This window comes from Lolium rigidum, chromosome 7, assembly GCF_022539505.1.
Source record: "Lolium rigidum isolate FL_2022 chromosome 7, APGP_CSIRO_Lrig_0.1, whole genome shotgun sequence".
Lineage (NCBI taxonomy): Eukaryota > Viridiplantae > Streptophyta > Magnoliopsida > Poales > Poaceae > Lolium > Lolium rigidum.
The window spans coordinates 328,294,889-328,315,287 of NC_061514.1; the positions used below are offsets into that span (position 1 = coordinate 328,294,889).

General features: G+C 46.9%; 1 protein-coding gene and 1 long non-coding RNA gene across 3 annotated transcripts; one reads left to right on the forward strand and one right to left on the reverse strand.

Annotated features, from left to right (window-relative positions):
* Nucleotides 1-826: 826 nt before the first annotated feature.
* Nucleotides 827-2,174, reverse strand: LOC124678610. Its single transcript, XR_006994553.1, has 3 exons — nucleotides 1,883-2,174; nucleotides 1,245-1,299; nucleotides 827-1,160 (listed from the first exon to the last, which is right to left on the reverse strand). It is a non-coding gene; the product is annotated as an uncharacterized LOC124678610 (long non-coding RNA).
* Nucleotides 2,175-12,603: 10,429 nt separating this feature from the next.
* Nucleotides 12,604-16,863, forward strand: LOC124674169 (dihydrolipoyllysine-residue succinyltransferase component of 2-oxoglutarate dehydrogenase complex 1, mitochondrial-like). 2 transcript variants are annotated; one of them, XM_047210207.1, is made up of 13 exons: nucleotides 12,604-12,701; nucleotides 13,781-13,838; nucleotides 13,923-13,962; nucleotides 14,113-14,177; nucleotides 14,268-14,342; nucleotides 14,431-14,486; nucleotides 14,584-14,628; nucleotides 14,736-15,002; nucleotides 15,102-15,196; nucleotides 15,788-15,878; nucleotides 15,961-16,071; nucleotides 16,154-16,348; nucleotides 16,443-16,863. In XM_047210207.1, the coding sequence occupies exons 1-13, from the start codon at nucleotides 12,657-12,659 to the stop codon at nucleotides 16,632-16,634; spliced, it is 1,335 nt and encodes a 444-aa protein (XP_047066163.1). In that variant the 5' UTR covers nucleotides 12,604-12,656; the 3' UTR covers nucleotides 16,635-16,863. The 2 variants fall into 2 exon arrangements, with proteins under 2 accessions (XP_047066163.1, XP_047066162.1); XM_047210206.1 differs by having other exon boundaries at nucleotides 12,606-12,701; nucleotides 14,110-14,177.
* Nucleotides 16,864-20,399: the final 3,536 nt, after the last annotated feature.

Consider the following 20,399-nt stretch of genomic DNA (forward strand, 5'->3'; position numbering starts at 1 on the left):
ATGGTGGCCTAAGTAAGGGTGCAAGTGGACACGTCCACGGATTTGCCCGCGTTACCTGCATCAGCCGCAAATGCACAGTGCGGGCCTTGCAGGTGCCTGCATCCGCTAACGCGATTGTCTGAGCCCAGCAGGTTTTGCAGGGAGGTTGATCCTGGTGCTCCGCTCCGGCAGGATGAGCTGCTTCTCCCTCTAATTCAATTAGTGCTCCGCTCCGGCAGGATGGGTTGCTTCTGCCTCTAATTCAATTAGGAGGATCGTTTAAGTTAGCTTGTAAGTGTAACTCATGGGTGATCAGACATGCGAATTTGCCTAGCCCTATGTCGACAGCTTACAGCTTAGATAATCAAAATTTCACTTTTGCAAAAAACCACTAATACATTCTAATTGTTTTAATTTTGGGTTTGAAATCAAATTTCAAATACATAATCTTGTCGCCGTCAATCGTCTGGTCCATCGACGGAGTGCTTCCCTCGTGCGGACGCCGGACTGCAGCGGACGTGCACGAGCTCGAGGACGCCAACATCGCGGACGCGCAGGAGCTCGCCGGCGCTGGACGGGGCGGCTCGACCAGGCGGCCGGCCAGCCTGCTAGCCCCACTCACTCTTACGGCCGCGTTGCTCCCGTCGTCGTTCTCCCCTGCCTCCGCAGCTCCGTCACCGTCCGCCGCCGCGGAAGAAAGTCCTCATCGTGTTTGGGCCCCGCCTCGCCGCCGCGGCTAGAACTGCGCTAGCTGCACGCTGCCTTGCCGCCGCGGCTAGAACTGCGCTAGCTGCACGCTGCCTTGCCGCCGCGGCCAGGTTCCCGTCCTCGACGTAGAGCCCTTTTCGTCGTCGAGCAGGACGCCATAGCACCGGTGAGCGCGCCCTCCGCCCACCCTCCTGCAGTTCACTGAAAATGTTCCATTACCTGAACCTGAATCCACATGCAAATGACCAATACCTGAAAAGGTTCAGTATCATTGTCGTCACCCGTGGCTTGGCTAAAACCAAGTAGCATCACATTCAGAGTTTCAGACACATGCTTTACCTTATCAGTCTGTCCGACTCAAACAAAGCGAGAAAAAGGGCAGTTATCCATTCTGTATGTACCTTAGGTGTGCTTGGTACCTCTGTGAATGAACTCTCTCCGTTTGCTATAACTTCAGCCTCTTTATTTTATAGCTACACAAGATGCAAAAGAGTTGAACTATTAGTTCAAGGGGAGGGTACTTGATCTCAACTCAATTCCAGCATATGATGATGAACCTGGTGAAACTCAATTCCAGGGGATTTGGACTTGTGGGCAGGATGTGGTAGGTCCCTAGAGAGAGAGATTGTTAAAAGAGGCTGATTTATAACTCCCAATGGCCAAACCAGGCCGAAGAACACAGGGAGCAGCAGCCTCACGTCATCAGATAAATCTCAACAACTACTCTGTCTCTTGTTTTGGTATTAATGCTTGAAAATATTCACATCATGTATTAATATTCACATCAGAGTGAAAATGAAAAAAATGAGCATGGTATGTGGTAATCATGTGACTCCTATGTCGTAATGATGCTTAGCCTTGCCATCTATCAGACAGCTAGATAGAGTGGCCTTGCTGTTGGCAAATGAAGCTGGTTTGCGTTATAAGTTCAGTTTACAGGGGATGACACTTCCCTTAGTTTCCTAACAGCAACTAAATAGGCATAGTTACTCTGCGTTCTACGACTCTATAGTTTGGGATACAAACTCACAGCTTGACTGATTTTCCCAACCACAGAACAGAACAATAGTATAGACAGCATTATGTGCGGCAAGAGAGTGAGATAGTGGTCAAAATCAGATAAAGCTCATGGTGCAGTTTGAAAGAACATCGTATGGCACCTCTTGCAGTACCAAGAGCGCCTCCACCAGATTACCTGGGAGCCTGCCGGATTCTTCTCCTCCTCTCCGTCCGGCGTCTTCTCCTCCTCGTCCATCCCCGCTGTCTTCGACATCTCCTCCTCCTTCCCCGCCGCTCCCGGCATCTCCTCCTTCTTCCCCGCCGCCCCTGGCATCTCCTCGTTGTCCTCCATCAGCAGGTGGCGCCGGGAACAGCGCCGGCTGGCCGAGGTGTATCTGAGGACGACGGGGAGGTGCAGTCTGGGGAGGGAAGGCGAAGACGACGGCGGAGGCGCTGGGTGACGCAGGTGAGGACGAACGGGACGGCGAAGACGGAAGACCTACGGTAGTGAGATAGCGAGGCGGGCCGAGCCAGCGGGCCAAGAAGGTAAGGTGGAAATTGTCTGCACGGCCCGCATATACAAAGCAGGTTGTCCGCGACTCCACTAATCGTTTTTTTGGCGGGGCGGCTAAGGGTGACTTCTTTTGGGCATCGTGCATGCGTAAGCCGTAACATGAATTTCGATGGAGAAGCATGGTGGGTAGAAGCTCACTGAAGCTAGTTTCTCCTATTCTTTTGGGCTTGTTGAATAATGGCTTATTTATTGATTGAGTTGTAAAATGTCTATACATCCCTAATATTTGACATGTGCTGATACCATATATATATATCGTGCTTTTTAGTAGAGAATGAGTTAGAAATGAATCAAGAAAATTATGAAAAGTTAGATGATAATAAAAACATGGTGTCATAGTATAATTTAGTACATGCCAATATAAAAGAAATGAATCAAGAAAATCAGGAACATTGGTTCATGCCAATATAAATCAGGAATCAACAACATATGTTCATCGAGTGGTACCAATTCAAATAATAGATCGGCAAAATTGATTTTATTCACATCCATAGCACATCTGAAACAAATTGACTAGCAGAGGGGAGGTAGATCGTGGAGCGTTGGGGAGGACGAGGTCGGCGGGGAGTGGAGGTCGGCGTCGGTGGGGAAGGTCACCGCTGGGGAGCACGAGGTAGATGGTCGGCCGGCGGGGGCGGAGCGGAGATCTCGGCGGCGGCGGAGCGAAGATCTCGGCGGCGGCGCCGTCCTTGATGCGGATGCAGAGGAGGGCGATGCAAGCTGAGAATAGGAGGGATGCGTGGGGGACGGCGGCACTGGCGCCCTGCTGGAGCTGCGATGGCGACGGCGGTGTCAGCGGGCGTGCAACGGCGGCGGCTGTGGAACCATAGCTCGGGTCGCCATGCGGGGTGATTCGGGACTGCCTGGTCCTGTCGAGAGTTATGTCGATTTTTCCTTTTTTTTTTAATTGCCCAAACGTTATCTCCATAGTGGTAGTTCTGCCGTAAATAGAAGCAATGAAAAGGGCAAAGATCCATACCGATTCGGGTTCTGGGAGAGAAGCTCGGGAAACTCCTCAGAAACTGCTCACGACCAGTTTCTCGCTACACACATGATATGGGCTTCACGGTGGGAGGAAGCCCTCCAGAAACTGACCTCATCTTTTGGGCTTCAGCTGTTTGGGACCTATAAGCTGGGATAGAAGCCCAAAAGAAGTCACCCTAAGTGGGCCTGTGGAAGCCTGCGTCCACCTACATCCGGAGGCCTAAGCCACCACACTCTTCTTTGTGGAGAGTTGGGTTTATTTGGATATTCATTGTGTTTTATTGACATCTCCTTGTTTATGGGAAATCACTCACTTTTGGCCTTCATTTGCATTATTTGAAAAAATGAGTGATCATGTACCATCTCACAGTTTGGCGCATCTGTCCTAAGCCTATCTCATCTAAGCCATATCCTCTTCTTTCTCCGAGTGCACCAACTTCCTGTCAAAACATGCTCCTGGCACTGCTTTTCTCGTTTCACCGGAAGTTCCGGTCGTTCGACCGGTACTTCCGGCCGGAGTTTCTGCCGCTTGCACGCTGTTGCTTCGTTCGTTGGAGTGGTTTCGGGGGACCGGAAGTTCCGGCTCCAACGAGCGGAACTTCCGCCCTACGGAACCACTTCATATCCGGCCGGAACGGGGAGGCAGTCCTCGCCTCCTCACTTTCCCCCATCCAAGATCTATCCACGTGCTCTCTCCTTGTGGTGGCTGCTCCTCCCTCTCCGGCCGGATCTCCCACCTCCGGCGACCTCCGCCGGATCGGCTCCGTGGATCGGCATCCTCTCCCTCTCCTCCTCCATGGCTCCCCCCGGTTTGTGCCCTCTCCCTCTCTATGTGTGGGTAGACCTCACTAGATGAACTATAGGGCATACTCTAGGCAAAGCTATGGTAGAACACCTCTAGATGCCTTCCCCTTACTAGAACTTGCTTAGGATGTTGTTGTGATGCGGATCTTCGAGCCAATGCCTCAGATCTGGTGAGAAACTGCCGCTGTTTTCGAACAGCCGGAACTTCCGCCCCGGGCGGAACTTCCGCCGGTTCTCACCGGAACTTCCGGCCTGGCGATTTTTTCTGCTGTTACTCAATATCCTGTGCTCGGTTATGGTTTTGGCCTCCTTGCTAGTGTGCACTCATTTATCATTCCTATCTTGTTGATTCCATCCCAGGTTCATCCAAGAAGAGAGGCAAAGGTCATGTGGATGAGATCGAGGAAGAGTTTGAGCAAACAAGACCATCCAAGCTCACCGCTCGTCAGCAATCCGGCCAAAGGCAGAAGACACCCGCTGTGAGAGGAAAGAACATCCATGTGTCCGTGAAGAACATGCAATATCTTGAGTACAAGGAGCTCCGTGACGTGAACCCTTACCTTACCCCTCGGAACAATAGGGTTACGGATAAGAGGTTCCACAACAAGACCCAAGAAGAGATTTTCTATGAGGTGTATGTGCCGTTCAAGAAGGGGTAGCCCCTCAACATGCCATTGACACCGGGAAGATGGCCGCTTCTACATACTTTCAAGAAGCCTATGCTATGTGTGGTGAGTTTGGGCTCTACCCCATTATGGAGCTTAACAAGGATTATGATGTCGGTTTGATCCAACAATTCTATGCCACCGTACACTTTCAGTCGGATGAAGCTAAAACATTCCGGTGGATGTCTCATGAAAGGCTACTTGAGTCTAACTTGGCTAAGTTTGGAAGTGCCCTTGGATACCCTCGCTACCGGGCATAGATGAAAATGGTTGGAGGTGCCATGATAGCTCCTTTGCTCAAACAAGGGAAGTCTTGGAGCCCCTCTACATCAAAGGTTGGGGTGTTTCGGGCAAGAGTGCGGATCTTCTCCCTACTTGGGACATTATGCTTAGAGTCTACCGGGAAACCATTGGACCAAAGGGTGGCAACCTTGATGAGCTACATCTCTATGAAGTGGATCTAATGGCAAACTCCTTTGCTAGGAGGGGCACCGGTGAGAGGCTTGATGTGATGGACTACATCTATCATGAGATGTGGTCATGTGTGATGGAGAAGAAGCTTCCCGCGTTTGCTCCATACATTATGAAGCTCATTGAGGACACTTGGGTTGATAGTTATGAGAGCACCCTCATTCACTCTATTCCCCTCAGTATCACATCCCATGAATTGAAGGTGTTGAGGACCAAGCGCCACAACTCTCCGATAGAAGATGTTACACCCATGGATGAGAAGCCACCAAGATGGGCTTCTAAGCTTGCTCGCCGCATGAGACAGATCTTTTGCCTCACCTCTGCAGTCAACCACCGTCGGCATCGGCAGCATGCAGAAGCCAAGAAGTCTCGGGTTCGTCAGAAGAGCATCATGAGGGCTCTTGCGGTGGACGTGTCTCCTCCCGGATCCGAGGAGAGCATCACTCCGGAGGCGGAGTGGGTCTCTCAGCATGGCATGCCTCTCCCTCCAGATGGACTTGAGATCGAGTCTCCTCCGCACACTCCTCCCTACCCCGACGCTACATCGAACCTCCCTCCCGGCTGGGCTAACGCCAACCCTTGGGACGTGTAGTTTCTCCTTTCCCCTATTTGGTGCTTTGGTGCCAAAGGGGGAGAGCGAGAACCTGATTAGGTTGCTCTCCGTTGGGTATTTGCATGGGGGGGTCACAAGCTCGTGTTGGCTTTGATTTTTATCGTTTGTGATTTTATTTATCTTGTGGTGTCGAACTATGTTCTAGTTTATTTGGATTGTAAACTCTATCTATGTGTATGGTAAACTCCGTATGTGAGTCTTCCATGGTTATCTATGTTTGCATGATCTCTTTTCCATATGCCTATCACTATATTGTATTGTGCATGATCTTATTGCTAACCCATGGAAGATAGGTGCAAGATATAGGGGGAGCTTCTTATGTACCAATGCTCATATCTAGGGGGAGCTCCTCTACATCTTGCACATTGTTGGTACACATACTTCATTCCTTGCAAATACTTGTGTTGTCATCAAACACCAAAAAGGGGGAGATTGAAAGAACATTTCCCGCCCTTTTGGGTTTTGTGTGTTTGATGTCAACACTAGGTATATATTTATGTGTGTTGATGTAGACAGGTACAAGTGTTCGATATATATTTTTGTTCAGCAAGATGGTCTGCCAGTTCTGATGATCTGCGGGTTTTTCTTCCCGGCGGAAGTTCCGGCCCCAGCTGGCGGAACTTCCGCCCGGTATGTTTCGCAAGTAGCTCTGTCGCTGATGTTTTTGTCTCGCTGTTTGCGTTCCCGGCCGGAAGTTCCGGCGCGAGTGGCCGGAAGTTCCGGTTAGCGGAACTTCCGCCCAACTTCCGGCAAGTTCCGGAAATGCGGAATTGTGGCTCAGTATAGTCCAGTAAGGTTTTCGGGCAATTCCGGAACTTGGCCGGAACTTGGCCGGAACTTCCGGTCACCGGAAGTTCCGCCCTAGTTCCGCCCTATCTTTTGTTGACCAGGTCATCTGACGAAGACTCTCCCTGGCGGAAGTTCCGGCTCGCCTGGCCGGTACTTCCGGCCGTCCTGGTCGGAACTTCCGGTGTTAGTGGATTTCGCCACAACGGTCAGATCTGAGAGCTCCAATCATATAAATAGCTCTCTTCTCCAACGGGACAAGTTGCTCAATCATTGTAAGAAAAATCTGCCAAGCCTCACCACCATTAGAGCCACCTCAAGAACACAAGATTTGCAAGATCTCCTTCCTCCCCCAACCAAAGCTCTTGATCTTTGGAGATTCGAAGGAGAAGACACCGATCTACATCCTCACCGAAGCATTCTTCATTTCCCCCCATTTGTTTGAGGGATCTCATGCTAGTGTTCCTATTTGGTTCCCTAGTTGATTTGTTGTTGATGTGTTGTTGTTGATTGTTGTATTGTTACAGATTTGGGAGCCTCCAATTCAGTTGTGGATGTGTGCCCCAAGAACCTTGTAAAGGCCCGGTTTCCGCCTCGAGGAAATCCCTTAGTGTATGTGGGCTAGGCCTTCGTGGCGTTGCTCACAGGAGATCTGAGTGAAGCCTTCGTGGCTGTTGGTTTGGCTTGCGTAGCAACCACACTCCTCCAAACGTAGACGTACCTTCTTGCAAAGGAAGGGAACTACGGGAATCATCTCCGTGTCATCGCGTACTCCACTCTCGGTTACCTCTATCCCATTCTATCTCCTATTGCGTAGCTATATCTTGCTTAGTTGATAACCTTGTCATATAGTTAAATTCACTTAGTTGCATATCTAGAAAATTTACCTTTGTGTCAAGCCTAAATTGAAAAAGAACTAAAAATTGGGTAGCACCAATCCCCCCCCCCCTCTAGGTGCGGCATACGATCCTTTCAAGCATATGCTCATGGTACCCGAGAAAACATTTAAAAATGTCAGAAAAAATCTACACAAAAATTTAGCACGTATATGTCGACATTAGATGTATGCACACCAAAAATTAATATTTTTGTGTCTTGTGAAAAGCTTTTTTTAAGCACCAAAATTTGTCTTTATACACACGACACAAAAAATGTCGGTTTTCTGCGAAACGACTTTATGAGCACATATAATGTCAAGATGTATGCGTCAATTTTTTATTCATGATTTTTTAACATTTTAAACTAAAAATCATTTAAAAACCGGGAGCATATGCTACCGGGTGCAAAAACGCCTCGTGCACTAGTTTTATTCTTCTTTCTCATGCATAAATGTTCCAGGAATGAAGGAGCATGGTTTGGATTTGCAGCCGGTTTGATGTGGTAGCCATTTTACTTCATTTTGTGTTGCAATCTAATTTCTTAATGGGTCGCATTTCTGCCATATTTTGTTAATTTTTCTTCATCTCTCGTTGATATGCAACATAACATCTGCTACATGCTACTCTAGTTCATCCTTCATTGCTCGTAGAGAAAAAAAATATGACAATATGTCAAAATTTCAATTTGTCAAAAGCAGCATTCTATGTAGCTGCCACAATCGTTTGCGCGTTCAACTCAAATGGCATGCACGCTAAAAAATTGGTCTAAAAAATCACTTTAGTTCTATTAGTATTGAAGACCGCAACACCGTCGATGAAAACGTTTCATACCTGCTTCAAAAGTTATAACATATTGTATTATCATTTTGAAAAGTAAATTAATTTGCATGTCTCACCACGTGGTCCACACACCCTACCGTGGCCTAGCCCATGAAGAGCGATATGACACACTGGATATCACACATGAGGGCACCTACAATAGGGTGATGTAAGCCTTCTCTTAGAGATACCACGTTAGATTTTTGTTTAATTATAGGAGAGAGAATAAAGAGAGAGAAGCTTGTCTTCCCTTAGCTAAGGGGTCATCTCTTACGAAATAAGGGAATAATATTTTTTCTCCATTGTATCATATGTCTCCCCTTAGCAACAAATCCAATCAAAATTTAATATTAATATTAATTGCTAGAGATGGCTATAAGAGATAATGCATGGTATAACTTATATCTATTGCTTTCTCTAGCTGATGTAGTGGGGTAAGGGGATGCATGCCTTCTCCATCATTGTACATGCCCTGAAGTGCTTCACATGTAATCCCTTGTTCTAGCATGGAAATTATTTTGGATAAAAAAGATAATGCAATAAAGTAATTTGATTGATGGGTTCGGCGCCTGAATTGGTTTGTAAAAATATCCTTCCTCCACCTTCTAGCGGCCTTCCATATGGTTGCAACATATAGCTCCCCAACCATATAAGAGCATCTCCACCTTCCAGTTCTGACTCTTTACTAGCATGTTTGGTTTTGAGCCAATTAATGTTGACCTTACTAAAAAGTTGGTATGATAGTGACCTTTGGTTATTATTTTGTTAGCCTCCAATCTTTTTGGCTAGTCCAACCTAGTTCGCAATGCAAAGTTTTTTTTTTCGAGTTAGTGGACAATCTAGGTTGGTGAATCTTCTTCAAAAAAAGGTCACACCATGAATATATGCACAATTTGGTCTGGGCTTAAACTAAGCATAGAGCACAGCCTCTCGTTTGGTTTCCTTATTTTTTCCATGAGTGTATTAGGTTTAGAGCCTCACATTACATAACCTTTGATAAAATGATTGGTAATTTGTCGTTAAATTTATGGTTGGCCACACTTTTTAGCCATATAGTTCGACACTTTCTTGCCAAATCTTATCATGCCTGTGACGTTGGATTTTGTCACAAGTTCTACGACGGGGATTTGCCAAGGTTAGTTTTGACAGTGTTAGTTGTGAACCCAACACATCATACTTGAACATGGAGTTTCAATGAATATTTGACGTCACAAGCGTACAATCGAGAATATATTCAGTGTTTATTCTCCCCCCCCCTCTTGTGTATCTTCATGCTACATACAAACAAGTAACATAAAAATATATAATGCGATGTTGTCACGTCCCATGTAATGAAGTTCAAAATCGAAGATTTGACAAACCAAAAGACAAAGCTGAACTCAACCTACTGAGAAGATAGGTTGTTCATACACTGGCTAATACGAAAACCAGACTGTGTTGACTTTTTGAATCATCAAGGGTACGAGAATTTTATTGGAGTAACTTTTTCAATTGCCTACGTGGCCGTGTAGCACCGAATATCTCGACCCCTATCATAGCTAAGCAGCGATGGACCATCCATAAGAAAATGCAATGATGGGCCATCCATAAGAAAATGCAATGATGGGCCACCCACGGTCGCAGGCGGGTGGGGGGATGGGAAGCATTGTCCATTCCTTCCGAGGAGGTCCCACAACTACACCTTCCTACCCTTGGTGTGTAGGCTAGTGAGAACGAATCCAAGGGGGCGGAATCCAAATCCCTCATTCGTAGACAAGAAAACTCGCCTTGGCGCTTTACAATAAGGCTAAGTCGGCGAATAAACCTCGTAATCGATATACGACGACAAACTCGTAAGTTATCTCGCGATAGCACATGCCGTGGCTTCCTCACGACATCGAGAAAAGGGGAGGGGAAAATGTGCACCGATGATCATCATCTGTGAAATCCAAATTCGGTTCACGGGTCAACAAACTGAAAGAGAAGGTGACTTTAGTGGTAGAGCAATCAAATCTACCGAGAGAAGTAGTCGTCCACCACCACGACCCGCACGATTGGGACCCGGCTACGGGCGAGGTCGACATCGTGGTCGTCTAGTGGCGCCGCGTGATTAGTGCGTAATATAGCGTCCGACCAATACATTGTTTCCACTTTGTTTGATACGAAGCCTTATACGGGACTGCATCGTACGCAAGTGGGTGGGTACTTACTGCGAATTAAGCTCATGGTGCAGTATAGAGAGGAGCATGAGGGAATTCAATGCTTTTGTCAGGTGCCCCTCTGTCTCCGGTGACCGCTCCTGGGCGCTGCCATCCAAACATCAAAGCTCTCCGGTCACTGTAGATCTTCCCCATCAGTTTCGAGCTAGCAGGAGAGGTGGCCATCGTCGGATCCTTTAGATGATTTGTTTCCTTCAGGTGAACTCTAAAACAAATTTTCCGCTGGTTACTCCATTTGGAAGCAATTTAGATTTGTAACATTTACTTTTACCTCATAGAATATTAAAAACATCACGATGGGATGTTGAATGTCAAAATATGTCATTCTGCACTAATGGTTTTGTGTTGTAAAAAAATTGAAAACATTATTTTTTTAATATGGAAAGATTTCATTGGCGAGTTATCCCAATTAATCAACGATGAAAATAGTCAAAATGGAAAATTTTGGAGCAGAGAGTTCTTAACATATTTTTTCTATCTATATGATGCAGATAGTAAAAAAATGCTAAATCATAAACAAAATACCGTTGCAACTAAAATTATTAAGTTAATAATTAAGTTCGTTTAGTTCACCAATCAGTCGACAAGTTCAGGATAAATTCATGAACAAATTGCTAACATTTGTTACCGCTGAACATTTGGATCGGAAGAAAAAAAACACATTCCTTCTACCAGGTCGGAATGAGATCAGTGCAAATCTGTACAAACTAAGCAGGACCAAGCGAAAACCAAAATGAACACGCAATACCTCCTGAGAGAATCAAAAGAAATTACACCAAAACATACAAGCTGCGGCGGGCTCGTACCGATTAGTCTACGAGTTACGGATATATATTCATGAACAATTTTTTTTGTTCTAACCTATTTGAATCGAAAGAAAATTAGATTAGGATGAGATCAAGAAAATCTATTTGAGAACAATGAAAAGTCTGTACGAGAACCACGTTCCCATTACTAGATTGAAATGAGAAGAACGAAGATTTGTACAAATCTAACACAAAATGAGATCAAGAAAAAATACAGGCTTGTCCAGATTGGATTTCTCAAATCTTGCTATTGTACGGGATTGGATTGGAGTGCATTAAAAGGAATATATGAGCACAGAACCAAAAATATCCACCACAAAAGCATTCTCCAGATCTGAATCTTCATCAAATTAAAACAAAATAATCCTAGACCGAGAAAACAAATATCAAACCAAACTTGCACAGGAACATGGTGGCAACCGCCGTCGCGTCTTCCCGCAATGACTTCCGTCGAGGAGGCTGAGGCGCTGCACCGCTGGTTGGGAGGCCGGGGCACTCCCGTCGAGGACCACGGCCATGGCATGGCCGACGACTACTCGGCCACGATGGGGGCGGCGGCCGGCGGAGGAGCCAAATCTCGTGAGAGACCTCGTGCTCAGTGCGCCTCCCCGTTCCGGCCGCATCCTCGCCTTCATTCCGGACGACGCCTCGTCCACGCCAACTCGAACCCCCAATTCCGGCCGCTCTCTCACCGTGTTGCCGCATGTTGAGTTCCGCCTCGCCGCCGCTTTCCTGGATGGAGGTTGAGAGAGAAAGGGAGTCACAATGAGATGAGAGTCACGGGGGGAGGGGGGCAGAATATTTAATGCACGCTGCCTCTCCATGTTAATGTGGCCGGTGAATACCTTGAATACATGCTGGACACTGACATACAGTGCATATACATAGTACTATACAACCACGTGGTGCATTTTGATTGGCTCAGTTTTCGACCTCGCCCGTACCCGGGTTCCGTTGAGCATTTTCGTCCACCACCATTACTATACAGTTTCGAGTTGAAATCTTGGTGACACGGCCCACTCATGAATATATAGAAAGAAGGGGGATTTCATAGAGTAACATTTTTTAGGTGTCCACGTGGCCGCGTACATGGCATCACGGCGAGGGACGACACCGAGAATTTCTGGTTCGGTGTGACAGCTGTGGCGGTGGACCGTTCTTTAGAAAATGGAGCGGTGGGGCCACCCACGGTCGCTGACAGGTGGGGACAGGAGAGGCGTCTTCCCATTCCTTCCGCAGGAGGTCGCGCACTACACCTTCCTACCGTCGCTGGGCGAGAGATCGAATCCAAATCCCTCGTTCGCACGGTGGTCCGCCCTTTCTTCTTCCCCACGACACCCCGCCCGCCGCCGCCGCCGCTGACGACGGCGAAATGGCGTCCCGCATCGCCTCGCGCCTCCTCCGCCGCCACAGCCCGGTAAAGCCCCCCCGCCCCCCTCCCCGTCCGTACTAGCCCGCGATTGATTGATTTGCTATGCGCAGCGCGCGTGATTCCGCGATTTCGGGGAGGGGGGGGGGGGAATGGGGATTTAGGGTTTGCGAGGCTGGCAGGCTCGGCGGCTCGGTCCCATGGGTTACGATTCGCTTTGCTCGGCGTGTCTCCGCGGGCTGGTCTCCGATTCGGCTGGTTGGGGGATCTCCGATTGGGGTTTCGGGGGAGATTGCCTGTTTCGCATCGGGCCTAAGGCTGCGCGCGCCGACGGGTGCTCGGCGAGGTGCGCCGCGCGCGCGGGGCGATTTTGGTGTCTCCGGGTGGATTGGCGTTCACGGATTACGGGTTCCAGGGCGCGCTCTGGCTGTTCCCCCCATTTCTACGGTTGCGTGGAACGGACTGACTGGAAGATGTAGAATTCGGTGGCGCGGCATTGACTAGCAGCAGCACCGTTGTTTGCTGTTTCTGGTTCTCGCAGGCAAGTAGGAATCGGTTCTTCTGTGTGTTACCACTTACCAGGGTGTGCACCCAACACGCGCTGTGGGTGCTTGGATTGGCTGCTAGGTAGTATAATGATGATCCAACAGTGTACTGCTTCACTTCATCTTCATTTCATATCTCTACATGTTCATCATATGCAAATGCAAGATGTTATGTTATGTTATATTATTCCGTACGACATGCCTTCGCAGAGTATGTGAGTACACGGATCACGCTGCATTTCTCATGCCCTAGCCATACCTGTTCGGTACTATTTGTTGTCATGGAGTGTAACTTCTACTTGTCCAACTTTATCTTGTGCTACGAGATATGGTGTATTTGACAGGACCTAGACTCTCAGCTGTAATGCTCACGATGACAGTAGTTCTGCTTGCCAGTTAATTACCCCAACAGCTTACTACTATACTTCATCAGTTTACTCTTCATTTTCCATCTGTAGCGGTACATGATGTTACAAGATGTTATGTTATGTTCCGTACAACATGTCTTCACAGAGTATACGAGTACATGTATTGCTTCCTCATGTTATCTTCCCTTGCTAACCATTCCAAATTTACTTGCAGACACTGGGCCTCCTGAGGAGCTATACGCATGTCAGGAACTACAGCAGTCAGCTTTCAGGTTATTTCCCTGAACAAAACTGCTGTTTGGATTTTGACCGGTGGTTCACTACCAATATCTCTAATGTCTTTGTACTCTCCGCAGGTCTTATTCCAGCTGCTCCCCAGAGCTCAAAGCTGACAAGGTAACTAGCAAACCATGTACTTGATTGTATTCCGTGGAGTCATGTATCATGCCTTCATTGTTTATTCTTGTAACTCCAGACGTTATAAGATGTTTTGACCTGTTGATACATGCACTAATGACTACTCTTTGCTATTAAATTTGGTAGAAGGCACTACTACTTCCCGAATGCCTCTCCTTACCAACTCTGGAGTAGGTCATTTGCATCAGACAGTGGTAATCAAAGCAGACTTCTAGGTTCTGTTTCAGAACTGCAAAATTGCTCCTGGTGTTGTGTTAATTGAGTCTTGTTGTTTCTTCTTGTAGGAGAAAAGTTTGAAGCTGTTGTACCTTTCATGGGTGAATCTGTAACTGATGGAACTCTTGCTACCTTCTTAAAGAGTATGCTCTCCTCTCTCTCTCTCTCTGGGTGTGGGTCTGCTGTGCTGTGTGAAGCTCATTCATATTCTCCTGTTAACTCTTCATACAGAACCTGGTGACAGAGTTGAAGCTGATGAGGCCATAGCCCAGATTGAAACTGATAAGGTATTGCTGTCACTCTTAATCACTTCTGATTCTCCTCTATATATGTCAAAGTGAGTGCTTGTAGTATTAAACATACTTTTTTCCTTCTGTATTCCAGGTCACCATTGATGTTTCTAGTCCTGAGGCTGGTGTTCTTGAAAAGGTGAATCATTTTTCTCTTTTCGACTTTCATTTGTTCTTCTTATCATGGTTTACCTTTTACTGGTAGTGTAGCAAAATGCTGATTTTCTTAATGCCATTGGTTTTCAGTATATTGCTAGTGAAGGGGATACAGTTACTCCAGGTACCATAGTTGCTATTGTATCAAAGTCTGAAGCACCGGCTGAAACACATGTTGCCCCATCTGAGGAGGCGGCACCAAAAGAATCACCTCCAGCAAAAGTTGAAGAGAAATCACCAAAAGTAGAAGCGAAAGCACCAAAAGTTGAACCTCCGAAGAAGCAAGCACCAAAGCCAACTCCTTCAAAAACCTCCCCTACAGAACCACAGCTTCCTCCAAAAGAACGAGAGCGGCGGGTAAGTCTAATCTTGTATAAGATAAAGTTGCACAGGATTAGTTTTAGCAGAATCTCTAATGTTCTCTTACAATGATAAACACCATAATGATAACTGCAGGTGCCAATGCCAAGGCTCAGGAAGCGCATTGCCAACCGTTTGAAGGATTCCCAGAACACATTTGCAATGCTGACCACATTCAATGAAGTTGACATGTAAGTGTATTGGTTATCTTTTTTTTCTTTACTTCTCCCTCCGTTCCTAAAATAGTTTCCCAACTTTGTCTAGATACGGAGGTATATAGACATCCGTATCTAGAAAAAGTTGGGACGCTTTTGTAGGAACGGAGGGAGTATTTAAGATTAGTTCATGTGGTGTGCTACTTTTTGGTTTTGTCTTGTTTTTCATTGTTACCCTTATAGAAACATATTTCACTGTACAACTATTTGGACATGGTGAGCTGATCTAGCATAATTTGAGGACTTGGAAGGGTTTAACTACACTATTTTGGAGTGCATGTCACTATGTGATTGGTGCCATCCAACTGTAACAGTATGACAATATACATGTCAGTGTATAATGGATTATATATAATAGAGCTCACAGAAATTATTACTAGTATTCCTGACCAGAAAATCCACTTTTATTGTATATAATAATGCGATATCAGTATGTGGTTCAGTATCTGCTCATCTTTTCTTATATACGATTTTAATTAATCCTTTTGTTTTTCACCATCTGGTGAAATAACGTAGAGTTGTAGACTTCATTATCATTTATCACTTACTGTTGATATGATGCTGCAGGACCAATTTGATGAAGCTAAGGTCTGATTATAAAGATGAATTTGTCAAGAAGCATGGTGTGAAGTTGGGTCTGATGTCTTGCTTTGTCAAGGTACTGTGCAATGTTATGGATTGCCAAACTATTGCTTGCTTATTTTATTAGGTTATATGCTGATTCTGTTTGGCTTTTGCAGGCTGCTGTTTCTGGACTGCAGAACCAGCCAATCGTGAATGCTGTAATTGACGGCGATGACATCATATACAGAGACTACGTTGACGTTAGTGTCGCTGTTGGCACTTCCAAGGTAACATACAGTTGTCAGCATGCTGAATATCAAATTTATAGGACTTTATCTCACCTGGAATGCAAATCTCGTGTTTTTTCAGGGTCTTGTGGTGCCGGTTATCCGAGATGCTGATACAATGAACTTCGCTGACATTGAGAAAGGGATAAACAACCTTGCAAAGAAGGCTACTGAGGGGGCACTGTCAATTGACGAGATGGCGGGAGGAACATTCACCATCTCCAATGGTGGTGTCTACGGAAGCCTTATAAGCACGCCTATCATCAACCCTCCGCAGGTACTGCTGCTTTTCTTTTCTGGTGCTCTCTAGAAACTCCTGGATACATTTCACAGCAGATATTCATCCAAGCACACTGCCCTCTCTATTGCAGTCAGCGATTCTCGGGATGCATTCCATTGTGCAACGCCCTGTGGTTGTGGATGGCAACATCCTCGCGAGGCCAATGATGTACCTTGCTCTGACATACGACCACAGGCTGATCGATGGCAGAGAGGCTGTCTACTTCCTGCGCCGCATCAAGGACTTGGTCGAAGACCCACGGAGGTTCCTCCTCGACATATAAACTCCATGGGCCGATCCTTGGCTGCTAAGTGCTTTGTGCTTGTCTGGAAATAATACTATGCAAATTTTTGACTGATGCAAAGAGTCACGTTCTGTGAAAGATGAGATTTGACTTGAGGATCTGATAACGTGTTGTCCTGTTTTGATCGGAGTTCCGGGATGTAGTTCCCTAAACAAATTTGCTTTAATTTCCAATGCAAGAGCAATAGATATGATGTCCTTTTGGTTAATGTTTTTCTTCTCTTCATGCTGAAACCAGTCTGCCCAGCCGGATCTCTTTTAAGTTCCGGGATGTAGTTCCCTAAGTACATGTCGTTATTTCCCATTTGAGATAAACAATTGGTGTGGTTTTGCTTTAACAATAGACGGTTCACGCTAGAGTCAGAGGCATGTTTTCTTCAGATACCGCCAGATATCAGTATGCACTTTCACTGATATATTCCCATCTGTTTGGTTTCCTTTCTCCAGTTATTTCGTTTTGAGACGAACTAATATACACATTTGAACAATGGGTTACGTAGCACAAATGATATTTAGGAAAGAAAGTTTTGTAATTTTTAACATTACAAGCAACATTTTTTTTTGTTTGTTTTGTGGTTTAGTGGTAATGGGATATTACCATGGTTTCTACAAATGCAAATACACCGCCTACATAGATTTATGACGAACTGATAAAAAAGATGCCTGCGCATATAAATTAAAACGGAGGTAGTAATTTGAACATTATAGACTTATGCAAAACTAACCATAACGATCCTGGCACGGACATGAGGCCTATTTCCTCTGTCGGGAGAAATTGGATTAGCGGAATAGTAAGAAGCGGGACTTGTGAAAAAAAAAACAGACCAATGGGCCAGCAACGAGGGCATATTCTTATAGGAAAGCTATGAGCAGCAAACCGCGGTGTCTGAGACTTAAACCTGGGTTGCTAGGTTAGCTGAGCACACTCCATCTGACCTCTGGTCAAGCTCAGAAGCGGGACTTGTGAGTTCCACGGTACCTTGGGGTTGGCTAGAACTAAACAAATTGACTAGTAAAAATTAAGGGTGGAAACATGGGAAAGGGAGGAACATGAAGAACTCAATGCATCCAATCGACGCTCGAGGATCTCTGCTGCCTCCGCTTCGCCACGTGAACTTTGTCGTGTGATGCCCTCGGCGACGGCTGGAGGGGCTACGCGGTGAGGGGGGCTTGGGTAGGAGGCGGAGGATGCCCCGTCGGCGGCTGGAGGGGCTGCGCGGTGAGAGGGGGCTTGGGTAGGAGGCAGCGGACGCCCCGGCACGGAGGGGGAGATCCTCGGTCGCTACTCCATCAGCACGTCAAGATGTACGCGCAAATTTCTTTTTAATTTTTTTAAAATTTTAAAATATGTCTAAGATGAATTTCAAAATAAAAGAAACATATACTCACATGGAGTTAATTACAAAAACCCATCACAATTGTGGCTAGATTATCAAAAAACAACCATCTTTCATTTTTTTGATAAAAAACCACCGATTCAGAGTAACATAACAAACTACCACCGGTATGTTGTAACAGCCACTCCAAATGACTTAACCGAGATTATGACGTGTGAGGCCCACTGCCAGGCTGACGTGGCAAGGCTGAAACCGACAAGAACTAACATTAGACAGTTATAAGTTATGGGTTTTTTTTGCAATTTTCCTAGGCCCACATGTCAGCCTCCCTCTCTCAGATCTAGGCCTAAATATCTGGCTCTTTTTTCTTATTCTTTTTCCCTTCATTTTTATTTATTTTGTCCTTTCTTATTTCTTTTTCTTATCCGGCTGGAGCAGCACTCCCTCGATAGGCTCCCCTCACCGATGCCACTCGGCTCCCCAGCACCGCGTCGCTCCTATCCAACGCTCGCCCGTGCCGCCGCCCCTGTCCGGCGCTTGTTGTCGTTGTCCCTGGCCGCCGCTCGCTGCCGCCGCCCCACGCCGAGTTCGTCGTCGCGGCCCCTGAGCTCTCTCGCGCCGTCCCTTGGCTGGCGCTTGTCCGCGCCGCCGCCCCTTGTCCGGCGCTCTCCCGCGCCACCGCGCCGTCCCTAGACAGCGCTCACCGACGCCTCCCCACACAGGGCTCGCCAGAGCGGCCCCTGTCCAAAGCTCTCTCGTGCTGCCCCTTGGCCGGCGCTTGCCCGCCCTCACCCGTGACGAGCTCGCCCATGCCGTGTTGGACGCGCTGCCCTTTGGATCCCATCGGTGCACACATGAATTAGGGAGGCCACGATTCGGCACAGGACACGGCCTAGCGCGTCGGCGAGCACCTGCGAGCGCAGCGGAGCATGGTCCAGTGAGAAGAAAGGGAGAGATAAGATAGAGATAGGGGTGGAGGGGAAACTTACAAAAAAAACCCAGAGAACTTAGTATCGCTCAACATCCCTCTCTTTGACTGTTGTCCATCGCCACGTCAGCCTGGCAGTGGGCCTCACACATCATAATCTCGGTTAAGTCATTTAGAGTGGCCTCTTACAACATACTGGTGGTAGTTTGTCATGTTGTTACTCTAAATCGGTGGTTTTTTGTCCAAAAAAAATGAAAGATGGTGGTTTTTTTATAACCTAGCCACAATTGTGGTGGGTTTTTGTAATTTTTCACTCACATGAGATGAAACACCACTTCCTAAGCCCCCTTGTTTTAAGGGGATACCTCACTAATAAAATAGCTTATCGATTTGGGAACAGGATAACAAAGTAGGGCTAGATGAGCCTGCCTATGAGAGGAGTCAACGCACCGCCCAGACGCCACATATATAGCCGAATTGGAGAACACATTTGGCCGGCACGACTCAATACGCAAAGATCCATTCACCCGATTCCATTACTCCTTGTTCTTGGCGCCTTGGTTCTTCCTTTGTGCCTCCTTGTTCCTCTTAATGTCCTCCATCAACTCGCTCACGCCGTAGCCTACGCCTTTATCTTCTCGGCCAAACACGGCAGCATGCAGAGCCCTGCTTCCCCAGCCCACGGCGGCCTTGACAGCGCTGTTCGATCGCCCATTCCACGCAGCATCATATATACATCATACTGTTAGCCGACAGACACTAAAGCTCATTTTTGCGATTCAAGCTAGTACTAGTAGTTTGGAAAATCAAAGGAAAGGCTTGGCAAACCTGAGAACCGACGCTTGGTCCTCCCTGCAGGACTTCACTCCTTGTCTGTATGCATCCCAACCTGCAACATGGTTGGCTCTCGCACGTTCATACTCGGCTTTTTCTCTGTCTGACATCATCGCGCGTGGAGCTAGTTACCTGTGTGATGAGTGGGTGCTTGTGTGGTGAGAATGGTGAACGGTGGGTGATGAAGGGACGAATTTATAGCCGGCCGGGGCTGCTTGACCAGAGGGAAGGAGACTAGCTGCCTTCTTCGTCTTCGTCATATTCTTTTGTTTCCCACACTGGTCGGTGGGTGGTTAAGCCCACTTGGCCATGATCGATCAGATTACTTCCCGGAAAAGCGAAACTGGCGGATTATATTACCCTGGCTTGGATGCGGGAGGGCGCCAGGAAGAACAAGCCAACAACCTCCACCGGCACCGTGACTAGTACTTCGTCCGTCCCACGAAAGTTGTCTGAAATTTGTCAAAATTTGTCACGAAACCTCCACCGACTCCGTGACTAGTACTTCCTCCGTCCCACGAAGGTTATTTAAGATTTGTCAAAATTTAAATTTATCTAGTTTGTTTGTTTGTTGGTTTTGGTCCTTTAGAACCCAATCCTGAATCAAGTCCACACGTGGCTACTTCAGCCATCGGTCAAGACCTAT